The 24,004-nt window shown below is 38.3% G+C and overlaps 1 protein-coding gene across 2 annotated transcripts in view; it reads right to left on the reverse strand.

The window, feature by feature from the left end:
- Positions 1 to 7,264: 7,264 nt before the first annotated feature.
- DAPK1 (death associated protein kinase 1) overlaps positions 7,265 to 24,004 on the reverse strand; it is a 48,821-nt gene continuing 32,081 nt past the window's right edge. For both annotated transcript variants that reach the window (XM_018072916.2, XM_018072917.2), the window contains 8 exons: positions 22,495 to 22,572; positions 20,238 to 20,460; positions 17,786 to 17,974; positions 15,802 to 15,999; positions 13,346 to 13,484; positions 11,956 to 12,076; positions 10,290 to 10,478; positions 7,265 to 9,667 (listed from right to left, as the gene is read on the reverse strand). In XM_018072916.2, the coding sequence (XP_017928405.1) occupies positions 8,435 to 9,667; positions 10,290 to 10,478; positions 11,956 to 12,076; positions 13,346 to 13,484; positions 15,802 to 15,999; positions 17,786 to 17,974; positions 20,238 to 20,460; positions 22,495 to 22,572 (2,370 nt within the window). In that variant the 3' untranslated portion in view covers positions 7,265 to 8,434. The remainder of the gene's footprint in view (positions 9,668 to 10,289; positions 10,479 to 11,955; positions 12,077 to 13,345; positions 13,485 to 15,801; positions 16,000 to 17,785; positions 17,975 to 20,237; positions 20,461 to 22,494; positions 22,573 to 24,004) is intronic.

The following is a 24,004-nucleotide window of genomic DNA, read 5'->3' on the forward strand; positions in this document are numbered from 1 at the left end:
GAATAAAGTCCCTCTCTCACTTATAGCTATGCTGCAGCCCTCCTTTCTCCACAGTGGTGTCCAGGCCACCGTCCCATGTCAACTACTGCATCTCTGCCCATCAGCAATAAGACAGTGCTATCCGTGGCTAATGATGGGAAATGTGAGGAGACAACATGTCAACATGTCATCTAAACTTGGGTCTACCATAATATTATGGCTGTGGCTTTAAATACTTTTTACTGTATAACATGATTTGGACAACATCTCTCATCAACAGTGGGACTGATTCAAACACTAATAAGAGGAAGGACATCCTCACAATTAAGCATGTGTCAGATGAAAACTAAGTGGCAGAGGCAGTTTAATAACCTTGCACCACACCCTGCGTGATGTCAACAGAGCACTCAAGAAATCCCTGTTGTTGGCCATGCTAATGGAGGCCCTGCCTGAATTACAAATATGATATAGTATGTCTCCAGTTGGGATTTTTAAGTGTTGGGAAGCACCCTCTGGTCCACAGTAGAGAGTCTTCTGCTGGGCAGATACAGGAAACACTTCTATCAGCAGAGAAGGCAGAAGTCACAGTCTTTGTGTGAGACTGAGTGCTCTTGGACAGTGTTTCCAATGAGCAATTCCAGCTGAATTTCTTAGTCCTATTTCAGAATATAGCCTAAATCACTTACACTACAAGCTTTCCATACTTCATTATATTTTCTAGATTTGAAAAAGACAATTGAATTTACTTGGTAGATAAGTTTTAAAAGTGGAAGTCGCAGAAAGGGGATACAAACACCTTTTTGTCCCATCAGAAATGACTATATTTGCATGACCTTACTGCTTCCTAAAATTGTCATTAGCATTGTTTGCACACTTTACTTTCTGAGGTTAACCTCAGCTGGATAAACATGTAGTGTTGTGGGCAGATAACAGGAGTAAAAGGATAGGCAGAGAAATGTAAGCCCTTGAGTAGGACTCAGACTAGGTCTGCAGGACAGTTCCTCCAAGTTACAACAGGAAATTGGCTTCAGCTTATGCAAAATGTGGCTCTGGACCTGTTGGATATTAAGAATAAGGTTGTAGCAGCATAAGTGGTCCTTGTAGGTCTAACCACTGTAAAAGAACCATAAGCTTCATGCTTACTGTGTATGCATAGATCCACAAGACTCTAAAGACCTGTTTGGGAAGATAGTCTTCATTCACTTCTATCTGTTATACAAAAGCACACCCAAGTCATGTGCCTGCTGTGGCAGTCACTGTGTAGATGTGTAACAGGGAGTTGTGGCTCCAGATTGATAGTGGATTAAAGGAGGTTTTTTCTATCAGATTTTGAAACTAATTCTTCTAGTGACAGAAACAATTTGCATATTACTTCACTTACTAGTCGAAGTTAACAGTCAGCAGCAGTCTCTATTAGTAGCTTATAGAAAATTGCTGCCAAAGGTTATGTTTCTCCATTGGAGAAAACTTTTCTTTTAGAGGTATCACTGAAGCCACATCCTAAAAACAACGTGGATCAGAGATGAAGATGATAACTATTTGCTGAAAAGAAGTGGTTTCCAGCACTGTTACAGAAATCAGCTTCACTTCTGGGAATGAAAAAATGGAGCACAATGAACACTAAAAGAAGCAGAATGTTCCCCTTACTGCTTAGTGAAGTAGTATTGGGCTTTACACAGCTACATATAAATGTCAAACCTGAGTTTAGTGAGATCCCTTTGTGCTTACAAAGTCTGTTCCCGAGGTCACTGGTGGAATGTGAAAGATTGCATTAAGTCAACAACACCATGAAGAAAAACATAAAGCAGTTGCACCTCTGTTCTCTCCAATGTGGTATTTTGTATTCACAGGTAAAGCCACAGGAAATTCAGAGATCACATCCACACTGCACAGCTGAATTTTGTTGGAGTTGGGACCATGGTTGAACTGATGGTAGAGAGAGGCCTTGGGACCATTGTCTTTATCTGGCCAGTAACAAAAGGCACCCCATCCATTTGCTCTTCTTCCATGCAATCCCTGGCTCACCAGGTGCCACAGATGGCATTTCCCATGAGTGATGTAGCACTCTTCCCTGCAGCGAGTAATTTAAAGCAGAAAGGTGGGTCCCATAAGGGAACTGTGAAACTGCTGCACCAGCACAGAAGACTAGAATGTTTAAATAACTAAATATCCTTACTGAAGAAGAATGTATAAAACAAGCTGGAATTTCTCACCTGATATGTTTTTTTTGGTGGCCATGGGAATTCCTATAGCACTTTCCTAGCTATAATAGCAACAAATAGGATAACTGCATAAAGCTAAATCACAACTGTGGAAGTATTCCTTCCTGTAACACTCCTGAAAGTTACTCTCCCTATTTTGCTAGGTACAAACCAACACTGGGTCTTGGAGAATGAATGGCAAATGGGAAGTCATGTGGTTACTTTGTATTCTGTCTTTATATCTGTCCTGTACACCCAAATTGACAGCAATAGATTACGTTTCATATTTTCCTGGGAAGGTAGCAACAAGTGCTTTGCAAAACACTTCTCAGCTGTGTCTTATTACCTGGGGTAAAATGGTATGGAAATCCTTCTTTTGCCAGTAGCACTTGCAAGCTCTGGGCCTTGATTCAGTTCCTGAAACTTACATAGAAACTGTGTTAATCCATCAGTTTAAATATTCATGCAGCTGCTTTCTAAACCTCTATAATCAGACTGATATTGCAGGTCATGCCTTAAGCTTCCTCCATTATCTTTACTGGCACTTGACTACCAGGTGTAGCAGCTGCAGGTGATATTTCCTTCTGACCATGAACAACTGAGGAAATTTATCTCATCCTATCTGATGCTAAATTGGTTATGGTGACTCACCTCCTTCCATGTTTTCCAGGCTAAGTTGCTACAACATTCTCCAGCTGCCAACACAGTCCCATGGGTCTGTAGAAAACTTTTTTCAAATTGTTCTAGTTATAGAGGATGGTCGTTAATTCCTTATGTATAACCAAATCAGAGTCTAATCCTAGCTATCAAAGCCTTTAATGAAAAATGCCTCCAAAGTAATATCTTTCCTGCTTCTTCTGCAGATACATACCTTAGGAATGATGAAATAATCCACACTATAGGTTTAGGAAAGTAGGATCTGCTTCTGTCCTGGGCTTGGTACTGGATTTCATATGCATTGATACCTTGCCTTTGGCACAAAATTCCAGACCTTACCCTCCCTCTGTTTTTCCAATAATAGAAGCATTGGCTTAACAATAATTGATTACACTCAACACTGCACAGAATATTTTTTCTCACATTTGCAACCAATAGAAACAACTAAAAAAAAATATGCTAAATGCTACAAAGTTATAGTCCTTTTTAGGTAAATTTAGTGATAGTAGGATTTGCTGCTGACCTCTTTGCACTCCCTTTGCTTAACTGATTGCTACATACATTTTGACTTGTAAGCAGTCCTGTGTAGGGGATGTGCAAGTGAGACTGATTCATCTTTAGGGAGAAACAGACTAATCAAATTATACTTCTTTATGGCCAGGCTAAAATAGCAGAGTTTGCAATGCAGTGAGCAGCTTAGCTCAAAAAGTCAAGCACAAGGTGACTCAAAGAGTCATACACACACCATCTTTTAACATCAGCAGTCTAACCCCCCTAATGCAAGAGTCCTTCCCTCTTTCCCATGTTTCCCTGACAGAAGTTTTGAACAGCACAACTCTACCCACCCCTCCCTGTGCACAACATGCTGGTGTCTCACACAGCATGCAAATTCCAATCCTCCCTCCCACTCTAATCTGCTGAGGTGCAGCAGAAGCATCCTCACTATATTTCCAACACATAAGGCCCAGAGCTTCTGCCAGTTTGTTACACTCAGCTGTGACCTAGCCCAAGCCCACAAGGAAGATGCCTCACCAAGCTGCACTCTGGATCCTGTGCAGATACAACAGAATGTGTATTCATGAGCCTCGACACATAGCCACCAGAAATGTCTTCACCACTGCAGCAGGTGTTACACATTTCTGCAGAAGTAAGTGTGGGCCCAGGCTGTCAGCATCTATTTCTCAAGAAATCCATGTAAGATGCAGCATGTCCATGCATCACTCCTGTTCGAAGCCCCTTATCACCCTGCCCACATCTTAGTCTTCCTCTCTGCCTAGGTGATGCGAGTGCATATTAGCAGTGTAGGTGTTCTAGGCTTGGTGACAGCAGGACCCAGAGTTTGGACAAGATGGTCCAGGTTTGCCCTTTCTCATGGTAGGCCTGTGATTTTTAAGGTACAACCACCTGACTCAGCAGCATTCTGAAGAACGATCTTTAAATATGCACGTGTTGTGTTTGGACCTCACCCAGAGTACTCTAGCTGGTGCAGAAATGCTAGGTCAGTTTGGCTGATGCAAAACTGAAACAGGTCCACCAAGATCTTCATCTGGATTTGAGGCAGTATTAGCTGCTGGTCCCACTGTTCCTGTAGAGCTTGTTATGATAAATGGTATAGCCACACGGAGGAACACAATCAGTCCTCTTCTATATACAGCTCATCTGACTCTTGGAGATCCAAATACTTCTACATGAAAAGCCTGAATGGCTTGGCAGTAACCCTTTTGGAAACCAAGTACCTTAGGCACTGTTAGAAACTGATTTTCTTGACTTCCGAGTCAGACAATGACTGAAAAGAAAGGTGAGTGAATTTCTGATCCTGGTGTTTATTTGTGACCTGCTGGAATGAGTTTAACAACAAAAAGTCAAATAGAAATAAATTTTCATATTGTGCAGAGTGCTTTCAGGCCACCTTCAGAGAAGGTACTGCACTGCTCCATTTCCTCTGAGTTAAAGAGAGGTTTCAGCCAGCAGCATGCTTCATTTACTTTCTTTGGAGTTACAGCTTGGGGATTACTCCTCCATTTCATTGGCAAAGCTGAAATAGTGATGTGATTCAAGTTTAGGCACCCGTTTTAAACAATGATGTAGCAACACAGCATCTCTGCAATAAAAAGGTTGCATTGAATTAACTCCTTAGAGTGAGGAATGCAGACAGCAGAGTTTAGGACCTGGAACTGGTTCCAGCACAGCTTCACTGTTGCTCTCTGTAAAGACCTGACCATTTAGGAAACTGTGCTCTGGCTCCTTTCTAAGCCTCCTGCCTCTGTCAATCTCTTGACATTTGGGTGTTTCTATATCACCATAGTCTCATAATTCTTTCTCAATCACTTGAATCCCAAAGATCTTAAAACCTGTGGCTGTCTCCAGTTTACACTCTTTAAAGGTGACAAGAATTGTATATATCTACCTCTACCCAAGGCCACCCCTGGATGCCCTTGTCCCACCCTCAAAATCATTTGCCACCAATCTCTTGTGTCTTTCCAAACTCAGCAGTCTGGTCAGCAGCAGAACTCCCAGAGACAATACAACAAGTAAAACCCAATACAAATAGCAATATTTTCCTATCCTATGCATGCTGCTGCATGCCAGGGAGAAAACACTGGAAAACTGATTTGCACCAAAATGCTTGCTCTCTCCCTATCTTCTTCAGAAAATTTCTTCAGAATTTGAGTACAGGTGTCAATAGAATACATTTCTAAAGTGCAAGACAACCTGTAATGCACCTTGGCCTTGAGCAGCTGTGTTGCAAGCTTGAGTTTGTCTCTATTATGGATTTTGAATACAAAATGAAAATTGGGCCTCATCTGCTTTATGCTCAAAGTTGTGTTTCAGCAGCTCTGCTCTGAAGCTACAAGGATGATAAGTATCTAGCTTCAGTTATTTCACTGTCAGGAGCTGAGCTTAGCATCTTCCTTGCATGAACTATACATTCTGTACATTTATGGCTAAACTTTTTGATTTTGCAAAGACCTGCATTTTCTCCATTTCTGGAGTAAGTCAGGGAGGATCAGTGTATTTTTTAAACACAGTCCTGGAATGCAGCTCTGCTCCTGGCTGCATTCACAAAACAAAACAGAGAATCAATAAAAGTGAAGCAACTGAAGAGATGCCCACTTGTATCACGTTGTCAGCCTTTTCTTTTATTTAACTGTAATTTAGGAAACAAAAGTTTTTTTTTAGTCCGTGGCACAGGATTTATAACAAAGCAATCCAAAGCTATCCTATGACTGTGACTCACTTTCCTGAGCCAATTACCATGAAAACTGGAAATGTTGCAAGAGGCTGTTACTGCTGGTCAAAGATCCATCATAGCATCCACTAAGTCATTTATACTCCCAGGGCTGCATTTTACAGTAAATGAAAGCAGAGAACTGTCAGGAACATGCTGTTGGGAGGGGTAAAACAAACAAACAAAAAAAAGTAAAAGAAGTAATGAATCAGTGTTGGTAAGTCAACCATGCATCTTGAGCGCACATAAAGCATCTGGGGAAGCAGACAGGGGGGGAATACTTTTCTGGTTGAAAAGTATAAAGTTTTATGACATGAAGAACCCATCACATACCACTGACAGAAGTACAGAACATGTCCACAGCTGGAAGGGGAAGCATGGTGGTGGCCATAAATTGACAGGCAAATATGGGCTGCATAGAGCTGGGCTCTGCCCAGAACCACTTTGAGTAGCAGTGGAAGATGCTGAATGCAGTTTGTCAGAGGCAGAATATCAAAGCACAGACACCTCAGGGTAGGACTTCTCATTAACCATACCTCTTACTGAGGACTAGACTTCAAAAAAATGTTTAACTAAGGAGCCTAGTAATACCCAGAGAAGTATTTAATAAAGCAAGGCTACATTATGCAAAGAAAGGCACTGGGAAACAGCAACTAGCATTTTAAGAAGGGCCCACTTAATTTCTTTGCATCATACACAGGGTAGAGGTATTGTGCAAAGCTGCCTGCATAAAGTGTCATATTGAGACTGTGCAGCTATCAGGGAGTGATGCTGGGAGTTTAAATAAGCAGCACCAGCACAGTTCCTTGTGTGATGAGGGGATCTTTAATGTAAAGGACCATTACTGCAGCACAGGCTCTAATGCAGTGTTCTTTCCCTCTGCAGCACAGCATAATCTGGAGGATTCCTGATGACAATGTCGCATCTGCTGTTTTAGTTTCCTTTGTAAAAAAACACAAAAAGGCTATGTACCAATCTGCTTTGCCTTGCCATTTGTCAAAATGAATGCAAATCCCTATGCTGCATGGGGACCACCTCTGCAGCTAACAAATAAATAAATATTGCTGCAGTGTACTAAGATATCCCTCTGAAGTGAAACAGGAGGTTCCCAGAGCTTCAGAAGGCGGGCAATGCCTCTCCACAATCGTGACTCTAAGGAAAAAAGAAGGTTCAGTACTCTTCAGCAACAGAATATATATGATCAACTAAGATGCAACAAGCAACAGTTTATTTGTAGAAAACTCCTTTAAAATTTTACTACATTGTAAGATTAAGGAAAAAATAGTCTTAATGTATGTACATACAATATATATAAACAAACACGTATCGCACCATGAAAATTACATGCTTTTTAGAACAGAGAATGGGTCATATTCCCTCATATCAATTTTAAAGTTATCACTGCAAGAAACCTTGCTTCCTTTTTTTTTTATCCCCATCAAAGTTTTCAAGTACAGGAAGTAAGTAATGCAGGATCTAATAGTAGAAAACCTTTGTTATACACAAATTACAACTGACAGCTAGACAATATTATTCTGCAGTATCCAACACTTGTGTTTTTTGAACTCTGTAATGATATGAACTTTTACCTGAGGTGCATGGAAATAATGAAGCATGATAATTGGCAAGTTTAAGAGATTTTCACATTATGATCTGACTGTAATTGAATTTGATTAGGTATCACATGTCTATACCCATAGTACTGGCACAGGAATGCTCTGTGTGAGTCATCACCAATGTCTTAGAAGTGCAGGAAAAATTAACAGGCAAGCACCACTTGCAATGATAAGCATGCAGACAATTTAAGTGAAACAGAGGTAGCATGTTCTTGTAACTCCAGCAGGGTCATTCAAATCAACTGCACCCTCCCTTCTGCAAAAGGCACTCGCTTTTTCAGCTGAAAACAATGCGCTTAAATTTGGTCAGATTGATCACAAATGGTGGATTTTGCTCCTTAAAAATATTAAAAAATTTCAAGCAGGGGACACAGTGAAAAGAAAAAAAAGGGTGTAAGAAATACACATTTAAGGTAATATGTGCTATTATTCTCCCCCTACCTTTTATGGGGAGAATTATATAAAACAGTTGCAGTATATAATCCAAAAGTTAAGACTTTCCAGTTGAAATGGCAGTATTAAGCAGCACATTCTGTATCAGGAATAGCTTTAAACCACCAGAAGTACAACAGTCTTTTTAATAAAGAGCAATGATTCACAGTTAGGAGCAGAAAGGTTATGCACATAAAAGGTGGCACTAGAGAAGGATCCTTTGACGTAAAATCTCATAAATTAGTATGCACTGTAACTCTTATACTGTATCTTTTATCCTTTCAGCAATTTAAAAGGACGTCCATGCAAAACACTTCCTCTTACCGTGACACTACAGAGCTAATTGAGTTATAAGATGTGCCACTGTTGCAACTGGAAGCATAAGCCTCTTGACCGTTAGCATCTAAATTAATTTTGAATACAGAAGATGCCTTCAGTAAAAAATCTGCTGCATCTCTGCGACCTAATTCCCTCAGCTTAGACATCAGGATACCTACAGTACTCTCAGGTGCATTACTCCATTCCTGCAGAAGGGCATGAACTGGACTTGAAAGAAAGTAATTTTGTGTTCCATTATTTGTATTGTACTTCGCAACAAGATCAGGGAGGCCCAGGTTCATGGCCAGAAGGCACCAATCTTTGCCCATAGGATCAGGTGGATCCAAAAGTCGACTTAATTTTCTCCTGGTAAGTAGATTCAGATCGGAAACATGAATATCCATTCCTAGACTTCCCTGGGAGTAGACATCAAGACACCCAAAACACAGTATACTGCTAAAGCTCTCTTTATATCCTCCCATAGTGTTAGTTAGTGATGTCTCCTTTTGACTCTGTGCACGGAAGAAGTCTCTAGGCTGGTAGACCATTACTGGCTCATGATGTTCCCTCAGCTGCTGAGGACTAAGGTAGTATTTCCCAGTCAGAAGACCTGGTAAGGTTGTTGCTATTAAGTTATCAATGGTGCTGCACACAGAATCCAGAAGTAAACAACACTTGATCTTCTCTGTTTCCAGTCCTCTAACTTGGACCTCTATACCCTGACCATGATTGACTAGCAGCACTAAAAGCTCAGTTCCGCGATTCATAATCTTTGATCCGTTTACCCACAAACGTATATCAGCATCTCCCTCTGTGCTCTGCTGATGAATCCACCTGCATAGATTCACCTGAACTTTATGAAAAATTCCACAAGGAAATGGGGTAAGATGTTCCACAGGAACGATTCTAACACCACCATAAATCAGCACTTCATCCTCCTCATCTGTCCAAGACCTATGGAGATTGTCAGTCTTTATGAGAGCAGGAATATCCACCATTGCTCCACTACTAAGGTCCCTTGCACAAATATCCATGGCATCCAAAATCTGTATCAGTTCTTCCACGTCACTATCTGTCACCAGACGCTGGATGTCCTCTATAGTGTATCGGCCTCTATAGTGATGGAGGGCTTTTGGGTTCTCCACTGACAAGATTTTTCCAAGGACATTTGAACAGAGCCAGCGAGGATCCAGAAGCACAACATCTTGGACAGTTTCACTCTGCATAATGTTTATCTGTTTATAAATATGAAAGTTACTGTTTACATCTGTATTACATACTGTATTACAAGGTAATAGCCCACATTCTCTCCTTCCTAACATTCCTAACATAACCAAATAATTTGATTAACACTGCTCACGGGAGAAAAACAAACAGTGCATTTTAATATCTGGCAAGTGCTCAGAAAAAGAAAACAGATTTGGTTCTTGATTTCCACTAGTAATGGAATGATTAGAGCCCAACAGCTGGAAAGCCTAGTCATGCTCTGCAAGCTGTTTATGCAAAGGTGTTATTCTACGATTCAATTTCTAATGGACACATATAAATTTCTCATATGCAGTGAACACTTCATTGAAGGTGATGGCATATGGATCCTTTCTGGGCATTTTATATTCTTACAGCTGTAGCTATAAACTGTAATTCTTCCTGTCTCAAAGAGATTATGTTGAATGAAATAGAAGCCAGAAGACAATAATAATAACAAAAAGCATTAATAACCAGTCTCTACTTCTTATGATGTCTTAAGAAGGAGAGAAAAAACCCCAACTTCAGACATTTGCTTAAGCTCATAAAGCAATATTCTACCAGAAGAGTACCTTGCTAATGAAGAGATTCAATTTAGATAAAAACACTTACCTCTCCTATACTATGCAACTGCTGTGCAATATGCCGTAGGTCGTTTTCACTTGCTAGGGGATTAAGATGTTCCTGTATGTCATACACAAACTGCTGCAAGGACATCAGCTGGTTGGGTCCATTAATTTTTCTCCATGAAGGCAGTGTGGAGATTATTTTTTCACAGAGATGAGTCATAGGTGGGCAAGTCTTAAATGAAGCACAGAAAACATCCATTTGAGAATAATGGTACTATTGGTTTGGTGCTGATGGTTTTGTTGTTGTTGATGATGCTGTTGGTTTTGGTTTTGTTTTTTTAATGGTAGTCTAATGCATTCATAATGTATATTTAGACCTAAAGAGTTCCCCTTGTGCTGGACCTTTATCATCTGGCATTCACTTTCCACAAGATCAATTTACCTCTTCTTAAAAAAATGAATTCCAGAAACCACTTTTTCACTGAAATAAGCAATCATCATCATCATCATGGCTAGGCTTCACGAACAAAGATTTGGGAAAGGCTGAAATAAGCAAACTTTCCTAATATCACCATGAGTTGCCTTCATGCATTTTTAAGTTGCTCTTATTACTGAAATTATCAAAATTTATTTAAAATTTGTAGCCATAAATACCTCTGCAGGACCAATTTACTTCAAAAGGTGAGAAAGCACGGTACCAGACAAGGAGCAAAAATGGTACTTTCATGTATTGACTGTCTTAGACTTCACTGATACCTTCTTCCTACACTCTCAAGCCACAGCATGCACTTCTTATGCAGCAAAATCCTTTTTAGATTTCAAGCCAGTGATCACAGCTACAATAAAGTTTTTTCAGAGAAGGAAAGCCTACTAAATCAAGAGACCATTGGGAATGTAAAGTAGGCTGAATTTTGCATAAAACTAAATATTTTCCTCAACCCACAGAATGAACTCAGTAATACATTCATTTTTAATTAACTTTAAAAAATACCTATCAGAAGTAGCTGCAGAAAATCTTGTTAGTGTGTAACACAACTAAGAAGGCCCTTGGTATGAAGTAATAGAAATCCATTTAGCACAGGCTACATAAAAATTTGACTTGATTACCCTTAGTATGGAAGTCTCTGTGGATTCATGATGCTAACAGCAAACCATGGTTACTTTACCTTTGGTCTCATATACATATACCTACACATACATATACAACTGCAAAATTTTTCAGTTAAAAAAGGCAGTTAAAAATTAATACATATTCATTATCTTTATAACAGTTGAGGAAACTGTCCTACTCTGATGTTTAATTTAAGAAAAATGTATTTGCCTGAAATATATTTATAATATATTTCTCTGTTTCTCTGTAATACAATGCTGATTAAAAAAAAAGAACAAAAAAGGGCCAATGCTGGAATCCAATCACTGCCAATCAAAATACAAAACTATGACTTTGAACTGAAAATCTCAAATTGCTTTCTTTCGGTAGAGAGCATTTTGGTGACCTGCTGAAAACAGCTACAATTTTCAAAATAAAGACTGAATCTTTGATGTCAGGAGTTTGTTTATCACCTGACCTGTAAAGCATGCTGCTAAAAATATTGGAACAGCTCTTATTTCTAGATGCTTCACAATGTAAGTTCGAAATTTACAGTAAATTATTAAACATGATGTTCACATTTTGGCTGATCCAACACAGGACACTGGACATTACTTACAGAAATTATCTGGCTTCTTATTTCTTGCAAGTGATTTCGGAGAAGCTTCATATCTTTAGACCCTGATGCTCCAGCGTCCAAGACAAATAACTTTTCTGAAATTTGCAAATCATTTCCAAATCTAAAAGACAAAAATTATTGTCTACTTAGTCTCAAATCCAGTTTATTTCTTAATACAGTTGTACTTCAGTCTTAAATTTCACAAGAGATATTTTTCTTCAAGGAATGATAAAGTTATGATTGTGCTAAGATATTTTATAATAACAGACAGCATAGCTGTCTTGAATTGTCTTGAAAATAAGCAGATATTGAGAGAAAATTGTTTTCTCTCAGGATGATGGTTGAAGATGTGGAAGAAAATTATAACTGCATCACATGACTTGGAAATACAAACCAAAACGTTTTACTAGAGAAGGGATTACAGGAATTAATTATTTTTAAGGTCTTAGTGTTTGTTGCTTTCCTTCTTCTCACTTTAAATAGTCCAGTTGTCATTGCTCTTGACACCAGCTCTCTTCTCACTTGCTTTTGACTTTTCAACCACACAAATCTGTTTTCTGAGTTCTGAAGAGATTTGCATTTAAAAGAATTCCAACACCAAAGACTACACACAGGTATTTTCTATCAGTTAATTTCAATAGATCAAGATACTGCCCTACCAGTATTGTGCTGGAATTCCTACATCTGTTTCTTGTACAGTCCAGACAAGTGTCTGTGCTCACAGGTATGAATGGTTTCTCATAGCACATGCTACCCACTTGTGTGCTCACTGTGAACACAAGTTATCGTTACTTTAAACAACAGCATGTTCATGAAAAATTCCCTATTTCCATCTACCATTAGTACGTGCTCCAGATATCTGCTGAAGAATGCTAGAAGTTTCCCTAACTTCTAGGTACCTCTTGGATGACCTTGTCACCTGTGTGACTCTATAATGTCCAGCTTTTTGCAAACTGTGTAGGGAGTATCTCCAGGCCTCATTTAGGCTTTTTTCATACCTATCCCTAAATCACTTCAGAGCAAAGCGTGGTTCTCTCGTAAAGTTGCCTCTTTTGCATCCAGAATTTTTAGCTGAGAACTGCTCACTTTTCTGAGACTGTGCAAAACTTGAACACCAGCACACTAGAAAGAAAGCTGAAATGGGCCTCTGGATGTACCCTAGTGTTTACAGAGTGAGACTTCCTAAGCCACAATTAATTTTGACAACACTTGGCTCATTTTAGCGGTAAATATTTCAATTTTAGTACAATACAGGCTTCCTGAACATATTTAAAATATCATAGTATCATAACGCTTAAGACATATAAAAACCTTTTACATATGCATTTTGGTATTTTTTCTTTCCAATTAACATGTTTAAACACTACATACAGATGCACTCCCCACTTACCTGTTTTTGATTTCTTTCAACAATGACATGTCTTTGTCATAGCAGAACTCTCCCCCCGTAGGCCGAGGAAGATTCACTATGTCAGCATGTGTGGCAACCAAAACAACATGCAGGGGTCTTTTCAGCTTTCCACCAAATGCTAGAAGAGAAATAAGAGGACTCCCTCACTGTGAGACATGCCTATAGAGATGGCTGTCTTACTGAGTCAGAGAAGCAGAAATAATTTTACATTCTTCATATCAAGCACTTTTATGGTGGATTTACCAACTCTAAGCATAGCCATTAATAGTGGAACTGCTGGTGCTTTGGCTATTATCTGCTTATAGGACTGTCTATATATTAATAATAGTCTATATAAAATATAGACTATTTGAATAACATCAGATACAGTTATATTACATTAGTTGTTTTTTTTCCACAAAACCAGTAATCAATAGCACTAATGATACATCTATTAACTACAAACTATGATAGTGTGAGGAAAAAAATATTCAGAAATAACAGCTTTTTGAAAGGGTTTTGCATAATTTTTGGATGGTCCTTAATACTAGAGTTGTAGAGGATTGTAAGTAGAACACAAAATGTCTACAACATTCATATGTTAATATGAATGCTACTTTGCAGTACTTACACAAACAATGACCTCTCACTTATGTGAGAGTTAAGTAGGAAAGTCTGGCAGAAACCATGAAAAAGAATGAAAAAGAAAGAAAGATACAAATGGCATGAATGAGGTGATAGTACGGAACACAGAGTTTTCAATCTTTTCTCAAACTGATTTTCCAAAAAAGAGAAGACATCATTAGACTTTTTTCGAAAGAGACAATACACCCAATCCTGCTGTTTTAGCCTGAAATAAACTTCATATGGGATAAATATGGTTACATCACTGCTCAGTTCTCATCAATTAAGAGCTACATAATCTTGATTCTTTCTTAAAAAGCCACATTTCCACAAATCTCTGCATAGCACTTCCAGGTGAGTATTTTGTAATTATCTTTTTTTTCTTTTTTTTTTTTTTTGGCAGTTAAAGGACTTAGACAAAATAACTAGAAAATATTTCCAAAGGTTTTAACTTTTCTGCTAACATCAGTTAATAGATATTACTTGAGAGATCTGTAACAATATAAAGCTGCATGGGTGCCCAAATTGAGCTGATCAGTATGAAGACAGATTTAAGCAAAGTATCTAAATAATCCTGATAATCAGATCAGCAAGAAGAAAAAATTACCTGAAATTCTGACTCTGAAGAACTAAGTTTCCTTGCTAGACTGATGAGCCATGAAAAACTTTCAGCAACTGCAAATTAACTGTACTTGCAGCTTTGACACTTTTCTGCAAATTTCTGAGCTTTTACTTCCAGAGTCAATTGATTGCTGGTTAGATCCAAATGCTCATATTGTGAAACTTAGATTTGATCGTAAAGAGAAAATAAAAGAATACAGTGCCTGAACTGAAAACTGAAGGTTGAACTTGGCTCATTATCATTATCTGGCTGAGATAATGCATACAGCTTCAAGCAGAACACAGAAAGAGAGAGGAAATACTCTTTGCACTATGTAAGTATTTAATACACTTGTCTGGTGAATCCCTAGCAGTGTTACAAATGTCCATGAGTGCTGAGTTAGGTCCACTGTCTGGAATAATCTTTCAGATCACAGACCCAAGACGCATGTCAGAGCTTGGTTAATCCATGAAACTGTCAAAGTCTGCCGACCAATACTCAGCTACAAACAGTTACATAGTATATATACACCTAGACTAACAGATGTTTAAAGAAAAAAGTTAATTGGTTTGCCTGCCAAGTGACGTTTACTGTGTTAGAAAGCTTGAATATAAACCAAGTAAAATTACTTAAACCCTGTGCAAAATTGGAGAATAGGTGAAGTTGAAATTTACAAGAAATATTTATTTCTGTACACCCTGATGCACCAAGAAGTTATCATATTTGAAGTCCAAATACAGTTCTAGTTAAACACATTAAAGTTGCACATACTGAAGGGTAATGCTATTTTACAACACTGTTCTGTCCTGTTCTCACTGACAAGAGTCACAAATTTATGCTGAAAACACTGTTAACTGGGACTAGATAAAAGAAGAATTTAAGTAATGTGTTGTTTTCAATGGTTCCAACCCTCTGAAACACTCTTCCATACAGCTTATCTGATATAAAACTTGATCTGCTATGTACAGGTCTAAATTCCAGTGCTACAAGAGGTTGCACTGAACCTCATGACCCTTTATAATTGGACTAAGTGGGGTGTACAACTCTTCCAGCTTCTTCCACAAATAAAATTAGCTTTTTGTAAGAAACCTTGCGTAAAGTTTGTTTGAATACATGGGGATGAAGACACATAACAGCAACCCAACATGGATGATGTACAAAGTTGCAGAGAAATACAAGAAGCTTTATTCTACAGTCATCTAGTACTTCATTAGCAGATAGAAGAACATACCTATTGGTTCCTCAACTGGGACCAATGATTTCAGGAAATTGAGCCAAAAGGTCACTTGGTTTAATTGGATTTCATAAGGCTCCTCGAGACTAAAAAGCACTATATGAATTGCAGTGTGATCATTTGCAGCAAAATAATCATAACAGCAGAAGTACACAGGATTCCCAGAAAATTCCCAGATGCTGAAATCACCAACTCCTGAAAAACAGACACCAATTAAGAGATGACACTTCATCAACAAGAACATCTAGCCAGCAAAAGACAAACGAGAGTTAATCTGATTTAAACTTTCACAAAGATAAACCGTATGCACGTGAGAAAACAAGATTGCAAAAGCAATCATGAACAAAGGGAGTAGAGTTTCAGAGGCTTAGAAGCTGGGTCCTCATAATCTGTTCCTCTCTCACATTCCTCTCTAGGACATTCAGCTGGATGCCACATGGAAGCACCTGTGTTATATGCATGCAGTCTTATGCATTAAATTGGGCTTTGCCTTGCACAACAGCAACAGATGTTGTAATTGCCTTGAAAATCAAGAATAACAGTTCCCATTCTTTTCCTGCTCACCCCCAAAAAGCTCTATATTTTTATTAATTTTTCTTCTTAACATGACACTGCTGATGTTAAAAACAGTTGAGCACATTCTCAAAGAGGCCACTTTGCTTTACAGAATTGTACTATTTTCAGTGCATTGGTAAACCAGGACTGAAGAATCACCATGCTAAGAATCCTAAAAGCCCCATGCTTCTTTTTGCCATTTCCTTTAGCTTCAGGTGATAAAAGTATTAGTGTGTTCCACTGTATGGCACTTCCCAGATACACTTCACATCATGGTGAAGTCTGATGCACCTGTACTACTTCTAGTTAAATAAATGCTCATTAAGATGTGCCTCAAACTTCTAGAGGGAAAGAAGCCACCAATGTACTGTTATGAGTACAGATATTCAGAGTTCACCCATGTGTACTCTTTCATTCTACATCAAGACAGCACAGAGAAAGATATAAGAAAACCCTTCTGACAGTCTGTCACAATTCTGTTCCCCTGCAGAATTTGACATGGTTTCAAATTATACCAAAAGAAGAAATTAGCCTGGACAAAGAACAAGCTTTAGCTACATGGCAAACTCTTCAGCACCTAGAATAAATGTTTTTTGTCACTGCATTTGTTACTGTGCATATATTGCATTCATAAATAGGTTTCTCTCTCCAAAATAAAAATCTTGATTAATACTAACTCAGCCTCAAAATTGTATGACACGCGTTTTCCTTATAATGAAGAGATCCTACTGGGAGAGATATTACCACCTATATAAATAACAGTTGGTATGGCTAGTGGAGGATAAGCACCATTTGTGTGATCAGAGTCAAAAGCCATATAAGTACTTATGACAACTTCTTTGACTGATCTCTCTTTAGTTGAAACCTGCTAACTGGTTTCAACTGCAAAGCAGTTAGCTTCCTTGGAAAAAAACAAATGAAATCAGAAGCTCCACTCACCACGACTGATGAGCTTCAGGGCTCACCAAACATGCTCTAGCCCTGTCAAGGGGGGGGGAACAGTAGGTCCTTTGTATAGTTGGGAACCACTTAAATGGTGAGGACACTTGGCTTTACAGGACCAGATTAAATCTGATAAAATTCCCAAAGGACATAGAGGTGAAGGAGCCTTCACACTAGCAGTCACTTTGCCAACCTGCTCCTGTTATACCAAATCCCTCCTTTCTTCTCCCCCATGTACTCATGTAAAAAATGTTTCTATGTGATACTATGAAGATTATGACACGAGTGATTACTATGTATACTAGAGCTACAGAATATCAGGCAGATTTACTTTCTCCCTAAACAAATCAAGTCCTTACAGTGTTGCATTGTCAAACACTACTATACCGGGTCAGATTTTTTTCCACTTTTATTTTTAAAAACAAGCAAAATGGCATAAACTATTCTGCAGCATTAAGGCACCCCAGCCTAGGACTCTGCTTACCATGCAAGTACGCATTTTGAATGTCAATGGCCTTGGTGGACTGGTCATCAGCAGAGAAGTGAGAGTGATGAGCAGGTGAAACCAAAGTTCCTAACACTCCTTTGGTCAGGCCTGGCTCAAACATCATACTGCGGCTTCTCACGCTGACATTTTCACAACCAGGATACAGATTCGTAATACTTACTGAAACTGGGTCAGGGAAAAGAAAATGAGATTACAAACCATGTGAAAATCACTACCAGATCACTTCAAAACAAGTATGCAAGACATAAAAGCAGATTAAAAACCCCAAGGTGCTCTTCAAAGAAAGGAGATGACTGTGAAGCTGTGAGCATATGCAACTACATCCTTATTCTGAATGATTAAAAGGAAAATACTAGAATGATCCCATACAGTACTTACGTCCATTAGCAGACATACCACTGAGTGGGAAGCATAGAAAAACCTGAATTATATGTGTACAAATGGTTTCAACAGTTAAAGTTCTATATTGCAAAAATATACTGGTGGAGTTTTTTTAGCTAAGGGCTGCAATTTCATAGCATGGTCTATTATTATTGACATGGAAATGTTACGTATTCATACTGCTGATTCCTGTAAGCAATGATAAAAAATATCACTGTGTAACAACTGTTTCTGGGGACGTGGGGAAGAAAAGTAGGCCCCTAACCAAAACTGTTTTACTAATAACCAATATTTTTAGTTCATGCTTAGTTCAGATTCCCAGAATGTAAATGAGAAGTGAAAGGGCTTTTTAACTGACCTGCACCATCTAGTGGATAAGGCAAAGATTTCTTTCCTCCACTAGATGGCAAATTCTAATATTTGGGTTTTACTATAGAAAGAAATTACCTGTTAGCAGTAAAACTATACTTTCATGTTTGATTTCCTACTGTAATATTTAAAATATTTGGGCTCTCGTAAATAAATACAGGGTAAATACATTTATTTTTACAGAATTTAAACAAACACATAAACAAATAAATAATGTGATCAAGTATAGACCAAGTTGTGCTGATTTAAATATTTATCTGATTATGTCATTCAACACATAACATCATTTACATGTTATGTAATTATTTACATCCAAAAAGAACATCTACCGTAAAAAGCAAAAAAGAAACTTCCAAATGTTAAAATAACACCATAGTAGCTTTGTTTGTATAGAACTGCACAGCTTTCTGGCTTTATATCCAGGTAAGCTATTTTCAAGTCCATGCTTAAAACTGACCATTACTTCTACCTTGATTTGCCAATGTGACTGGCAGTCTTTCTGATTTTATGATCGTGTGAGCACACAACACCTCTCCTTTTGTTCTGTTACCAATCAACATTAAAAAAACCCCCCAATCTTCAGTCAAAACCTTCCTGTAAGTTCTTTATTCTGGTGTTACAGATGTGAGCCCCTCGTATTAAGTAAACAACAAATGCAATAACAATCTCTGTGCCAAGGATCTTGTCTTGTTAAGTCACTCTGTGAATGCCTTATAGTTTCCTTAGGTGACTAGAGAGAAAGTAGAGATGAAATCTACTGCTACTGCTGTTCTAACATGACTTAAAAATGATGAATGAAACCCAAACTTACAAGTATTATCCAGAAGTTGTTTTTTTTTTTAAAAGGCAACTAAACTAACACTTATATAAAAAGACTACTAAATATCAGTTTAAATTTGAGCTCCTCGACACACTTAGCTTGTATACATTGCGTAGCCTCTCAGATTAGAAAAGGGACCTGAACAAATAGTTCACTGCTCTTTCCACTGTCCTTCTGTGGGTTTTTCCAAAGCTGGGTACATGCTTAAGTACAAACCTAACTAGTTCCTCCTCATCTTGTAGGTCTCCCCACTTAGCACAGGCCAACTGGTGCTACACAGGTAATATATTTCCCTAATATTACCATTTATTTCAGTTTACAAAAAGGTTCATCTTCACCTTGTTTGGAGATAACTTTAGACACTTCTAACCAGGCTAATTCAATCCTGTACCTTATGGAAAAGCGCTCCAAAGCATCAGAGGAAGTTCTGAATCCTATTATTACTTAAAAATCACAAAGACGTAACAATTGTTTCAATTTCGCACACCATTTATTGAAGCTCCTCCAGCAAAAAGGAATCTGGTTATGACACAGGCAGTTACAGCCTAGGACTTCTGGTGAAAAATAAACACCATGTTTACAAGTCCTGTCCTCCACTCTCCAAGTTCACTTACGCAGCATGTAAGCAAATAAAACCTTAACTGCTCATGTATCCTACACACTTGCTGCTCCTCTCCCTCTTATTTTAGGTACAAGCCTATGCACAGAGAAGTCAGTTCCCTCTCTGCTTTGTTCTGTGTCTTACGTATTTACGCTGTCCTGTCTTTTGCAGTGCAGCCAACAGTTCTTCCTTAGGAGCTACAAGAGACTAAGAGGAAAATGTTTTCTCATGCAAATGTTTTCTCATCAAAAACATACCTGAAGGTTTGGAAGACAAAGGAGATGGGGGGAATCTGCTTGAGTTTGTGGAGGAAAGCCTTGGCCTACGTCTTCGGAAAAAGCTTCGTATCAGGCCGCACTTGAGAGACTCCACAAGAGTGGTTTTCCCAGCACCAGAGTGTCCAAACAACTTCAGTTTGATTCGAGGCTGTGGATTCTGTGTGTGCCTCAACTGCTGGATAAAAAGCCCCCGGTGTGTATCCTAAAATTTAACATAGAGAAGAAATTAGAACACGTGGCAGGGAACTTCTGTGTCCATCAAACTCAAAACACAGGTACTTTCTTGCCAGACTGATGTTCATCTGGTTCATCATGCAAGCAATCAGTTACTGGCAGAAGGGCAATGACAGGTAGACAAGACACAGCTCAATGGTCTCTCTCAAGAATCACCTTGAGGTTTCATGAAAATCACACGTTTCATGAAAATCACATGGAGAAGTCAAAGGAGGAAAAACTAGCATCTTTCAGTACCCAGTCTCCTTACCATCAGTCTCAGCATAACCAATATCCATAATCTTATATAATATACATGCAGCACTGAAGAATTTTGCTGGGACTTCTATCACCTGAGTAATCTGAAAACTTGATGTGCATTTCTCCTCTTCTTTACCTTTTTCTATTCTTCTCATATTTGGGAGAATTTTAAGGAAACACGGAGAAAGAAGAAATGTGGAAGAGCAAAGGAACTAGCTTCATCTGTCCTTTCTTCACTCCCCCATTGGGAGCTGAGAGAGAAGCTCTGTTGCTCTGCATTTGTACTGAATTTAACAGGTAGGATGAATCATTAAATGAGAGCCTACAGCCCCCCTAAATTATAAGCATGCTGCAACTGAGCTGAGAAATTTGACAGAAACAGTAGTGCATAAAATTAGTTTGTTAATGCAAACTAAATGCAAATACTGTGCCCTCACAGATAATACTGAATCCTCCACAAGAGCCATTATGACAGTAGGTTCCTGATGTGTGTGCTAGTAGAGACAAAACTCTTCACAAGCACTGAAAATGAAATAAGTGTCAGGTACATTCTGTACATTGTATATTGACCATTCTGTGTAGTATTATAATATTTTTGGTGGTTTGATCTAATCCATTGATTTCAACAGATCAGATTCTCTGTTGCAAAGTATAGTCTAATGAAGTATATGGTTACCATACATTTTTCCCACATATATATAGATAGGCCTTCAATAATATACTCTGCTATAATATAATATAATATAATCTTATCAAGAAGAGAATTACAGTTACTAATGTCTCTTTCAAAAGAGATTTAACTGATCTTCTCCCTTTGTTCTAGGCCAGTTTGTAGTATTTCTGTATTTACACCGTGACTAAACCACAAATTTACCCCCCTGCATGCAGACACAGGTAAGGATTTGGTGTGAGGATACAACTATACAAAATGGAGTCTGTTACAACAAATATTTACAGAAGTTATCATTGCAAAGGAAGCCCGAACTTTGCACTTTCTCACATCTTCATGGATATATATTTTACAATCCTACCAAGTATAGATTTGCTGGCAGGCATAAGAGATTCTACTTCCACCTCAGCAATGCCTGGTGCATGCCATCTTTTATTACTACTCTGAAATGGTCATTTATTTCAGTTTTCCACAGACTCATCAGCATAATTTTAACACAATTATTTTAATTGGTCTGGCTCTTGCCTGTAATCTCCAGGCAAGTAGTCTCTGAACCTTTCCAGCATGAATGATGCCACCTATCCAAATAATCAATGCGTGTCAGATGTGGCAGATATACTGCCTGACAACAAGCCCAGGTCAGCTTTCTGTTCTAGTTGTTGGGAGATTTGGATATACTGAAACTGCAGAATTAAAACATGACATTGGAAACTTATGCAACTATTCCATATGGTATTAGAGTTTCCATAAAGGGCACAAACCCTTATACTGCATAAGCTTAATCTAAGTGAAATGGTGATGGTGGGGAAATAAGTCATCTTGTGGGATGTGCTAGTTCTTAATAGTTTATTTTCTACTAAACACCTCAGGTGCTTTACTAGGCATTGTTAGAGACAAATAGATATAGATCAGTGGGGCAGACTTGCTTAGCCACCTTCTTTAATACATACACACTTCAACTATTAAAAATATGAAAAGGATTAAAAAAAAAAAGACACAATTCCAGTAAGGAATTTTGCAACAGCTTTTTAAAATGGCTCATTAGTATCTTAAAAACATGAAAATCTCAGTTAAAATTCATGCATTCCCAACCTTTTTAAGTCTTGCAAGCAGATTGGCTACATGTTCATGTTGCTCTGCTCTGGCGAGATCTTCTGCTGTTTTCCCATCCTGTTAAAACACAAATTATTAGTAGCAGTTCCTTCCTTTCGCCCACAATAAAAAAATTGTGTACAACATCCTGCAGCTGCTCAACACAGTAACAGAACTGCTGTCAGATGCAGATGAAATAGGGAGAAGAAAAAAAACCTCAATCAACAACCAGTAATGATTAAGCCCCACCAGAACCCCTTGCGTTTCTTTAACTTATTAAAAAAACCTGTGTGCAATGCAGAACAATAACATTTCTTTTACAGATTGGCATCTGGATGCCACTGTAAGAAGATACTTTGAATTCACAGCCTGAGAGCAAAATCAATACTCCTCCCTCTGAACTCCTCTTCACATCCGTTACAGGAGGATAGCGATTTCTAGATATTACCCACTGAACAGATCTAGAAGTTTACAAAGAGGGGACACATCAGAATATTCACTCACACAAATAGCAGGTGAATGTTTGTTTACCAATGGATAAAAACTGACAGTGGCACATCTGTCACTGGAGGATTTCAGAACTTTCTAAGAGATGTAGTTTAAATTGTATCAGCAAATTCAAAAGGAGAAGCGAAGTTGCCTTCATCATTCTGGTCTTGCATTTAATTACCTATGTTTCACAAATCAGAAGTTTAATATTAAAAAGATTGAAAGAAAAATTGTTCACTACTTTGACTCTTACAGCAACATTAATGCTATAGTTTTAAATTTTGGTTAGAGGTAAGTAATTTAGGAGCACTTTGCTTATTTCACTTTCTCAGATAAGAACTCTCAATAATTAAGTAGCATTACTGGAAAATTAAGATTTCTTTTTTTTGTTTTCTATCTTTGATTTTACTAATTTTTCTTGCAAAACCTGCGTTATATTAAGAAGTTCCTGAGGTTACTTTAGCTGTTATCTCTACATATGAAATAGACATCTTCAGTACCTGCAGAAGCTATTTTCAGACTTCCATAAAATTTGTTAGGCACTTCAAATAGTGCAGTCAGAACAGGACCAGAACTTTAGCAAAAAAAAGTCAAAATTGTAGTTGGTGGCATGAACTGACTAAATTTGCACCAGTACCTTACTGGTACAAATTCCTACTATAGTTGATATGTTATTGTAACTTTAGTAAAGAAACATCTCAACACATTTTTTTAAATTAGTTTTCCTTAGAGAAGATGTATCAAAGGGGAGGAATCTCTTTGTCTGTGCTGACTCTCACCTCCAAATGCCAGTTAATCCTGAGTGCCTGTTGTATGAGAGGAAGAGTGGTCTAGTGGCTGGGCAGCTCGCCTGCCATCAGCAGAACTGCTTCAATACATGTGGTGTTTCCCAAGTTTTTGGTCTTGGGCATATGCTGGGGAATTAAACACCTTCAAACAGAGGAGAAATCATGGTCCCCTTCTTGAGAATCTGTATGGAAAAAGGATGCAGCCTACACCAACTAAAGTGTGAATTTTATCC

This window comes from Manacus vitellinus, unplaced genomic scaffold, assembly GCF_001715985.3.
Source record: "Manacus vitellinus isolate BGI_N305 unplaced genomic scaffold, ASM171598v3 scaffold_23_pilon, whole genome shotgun sequence".
Taxonomy (NCBI): Eukaryota; Metazoa; Chordata; class Aves; order Passeriformes; family Pipridae; genus Manacus; species Manacus vitellinus.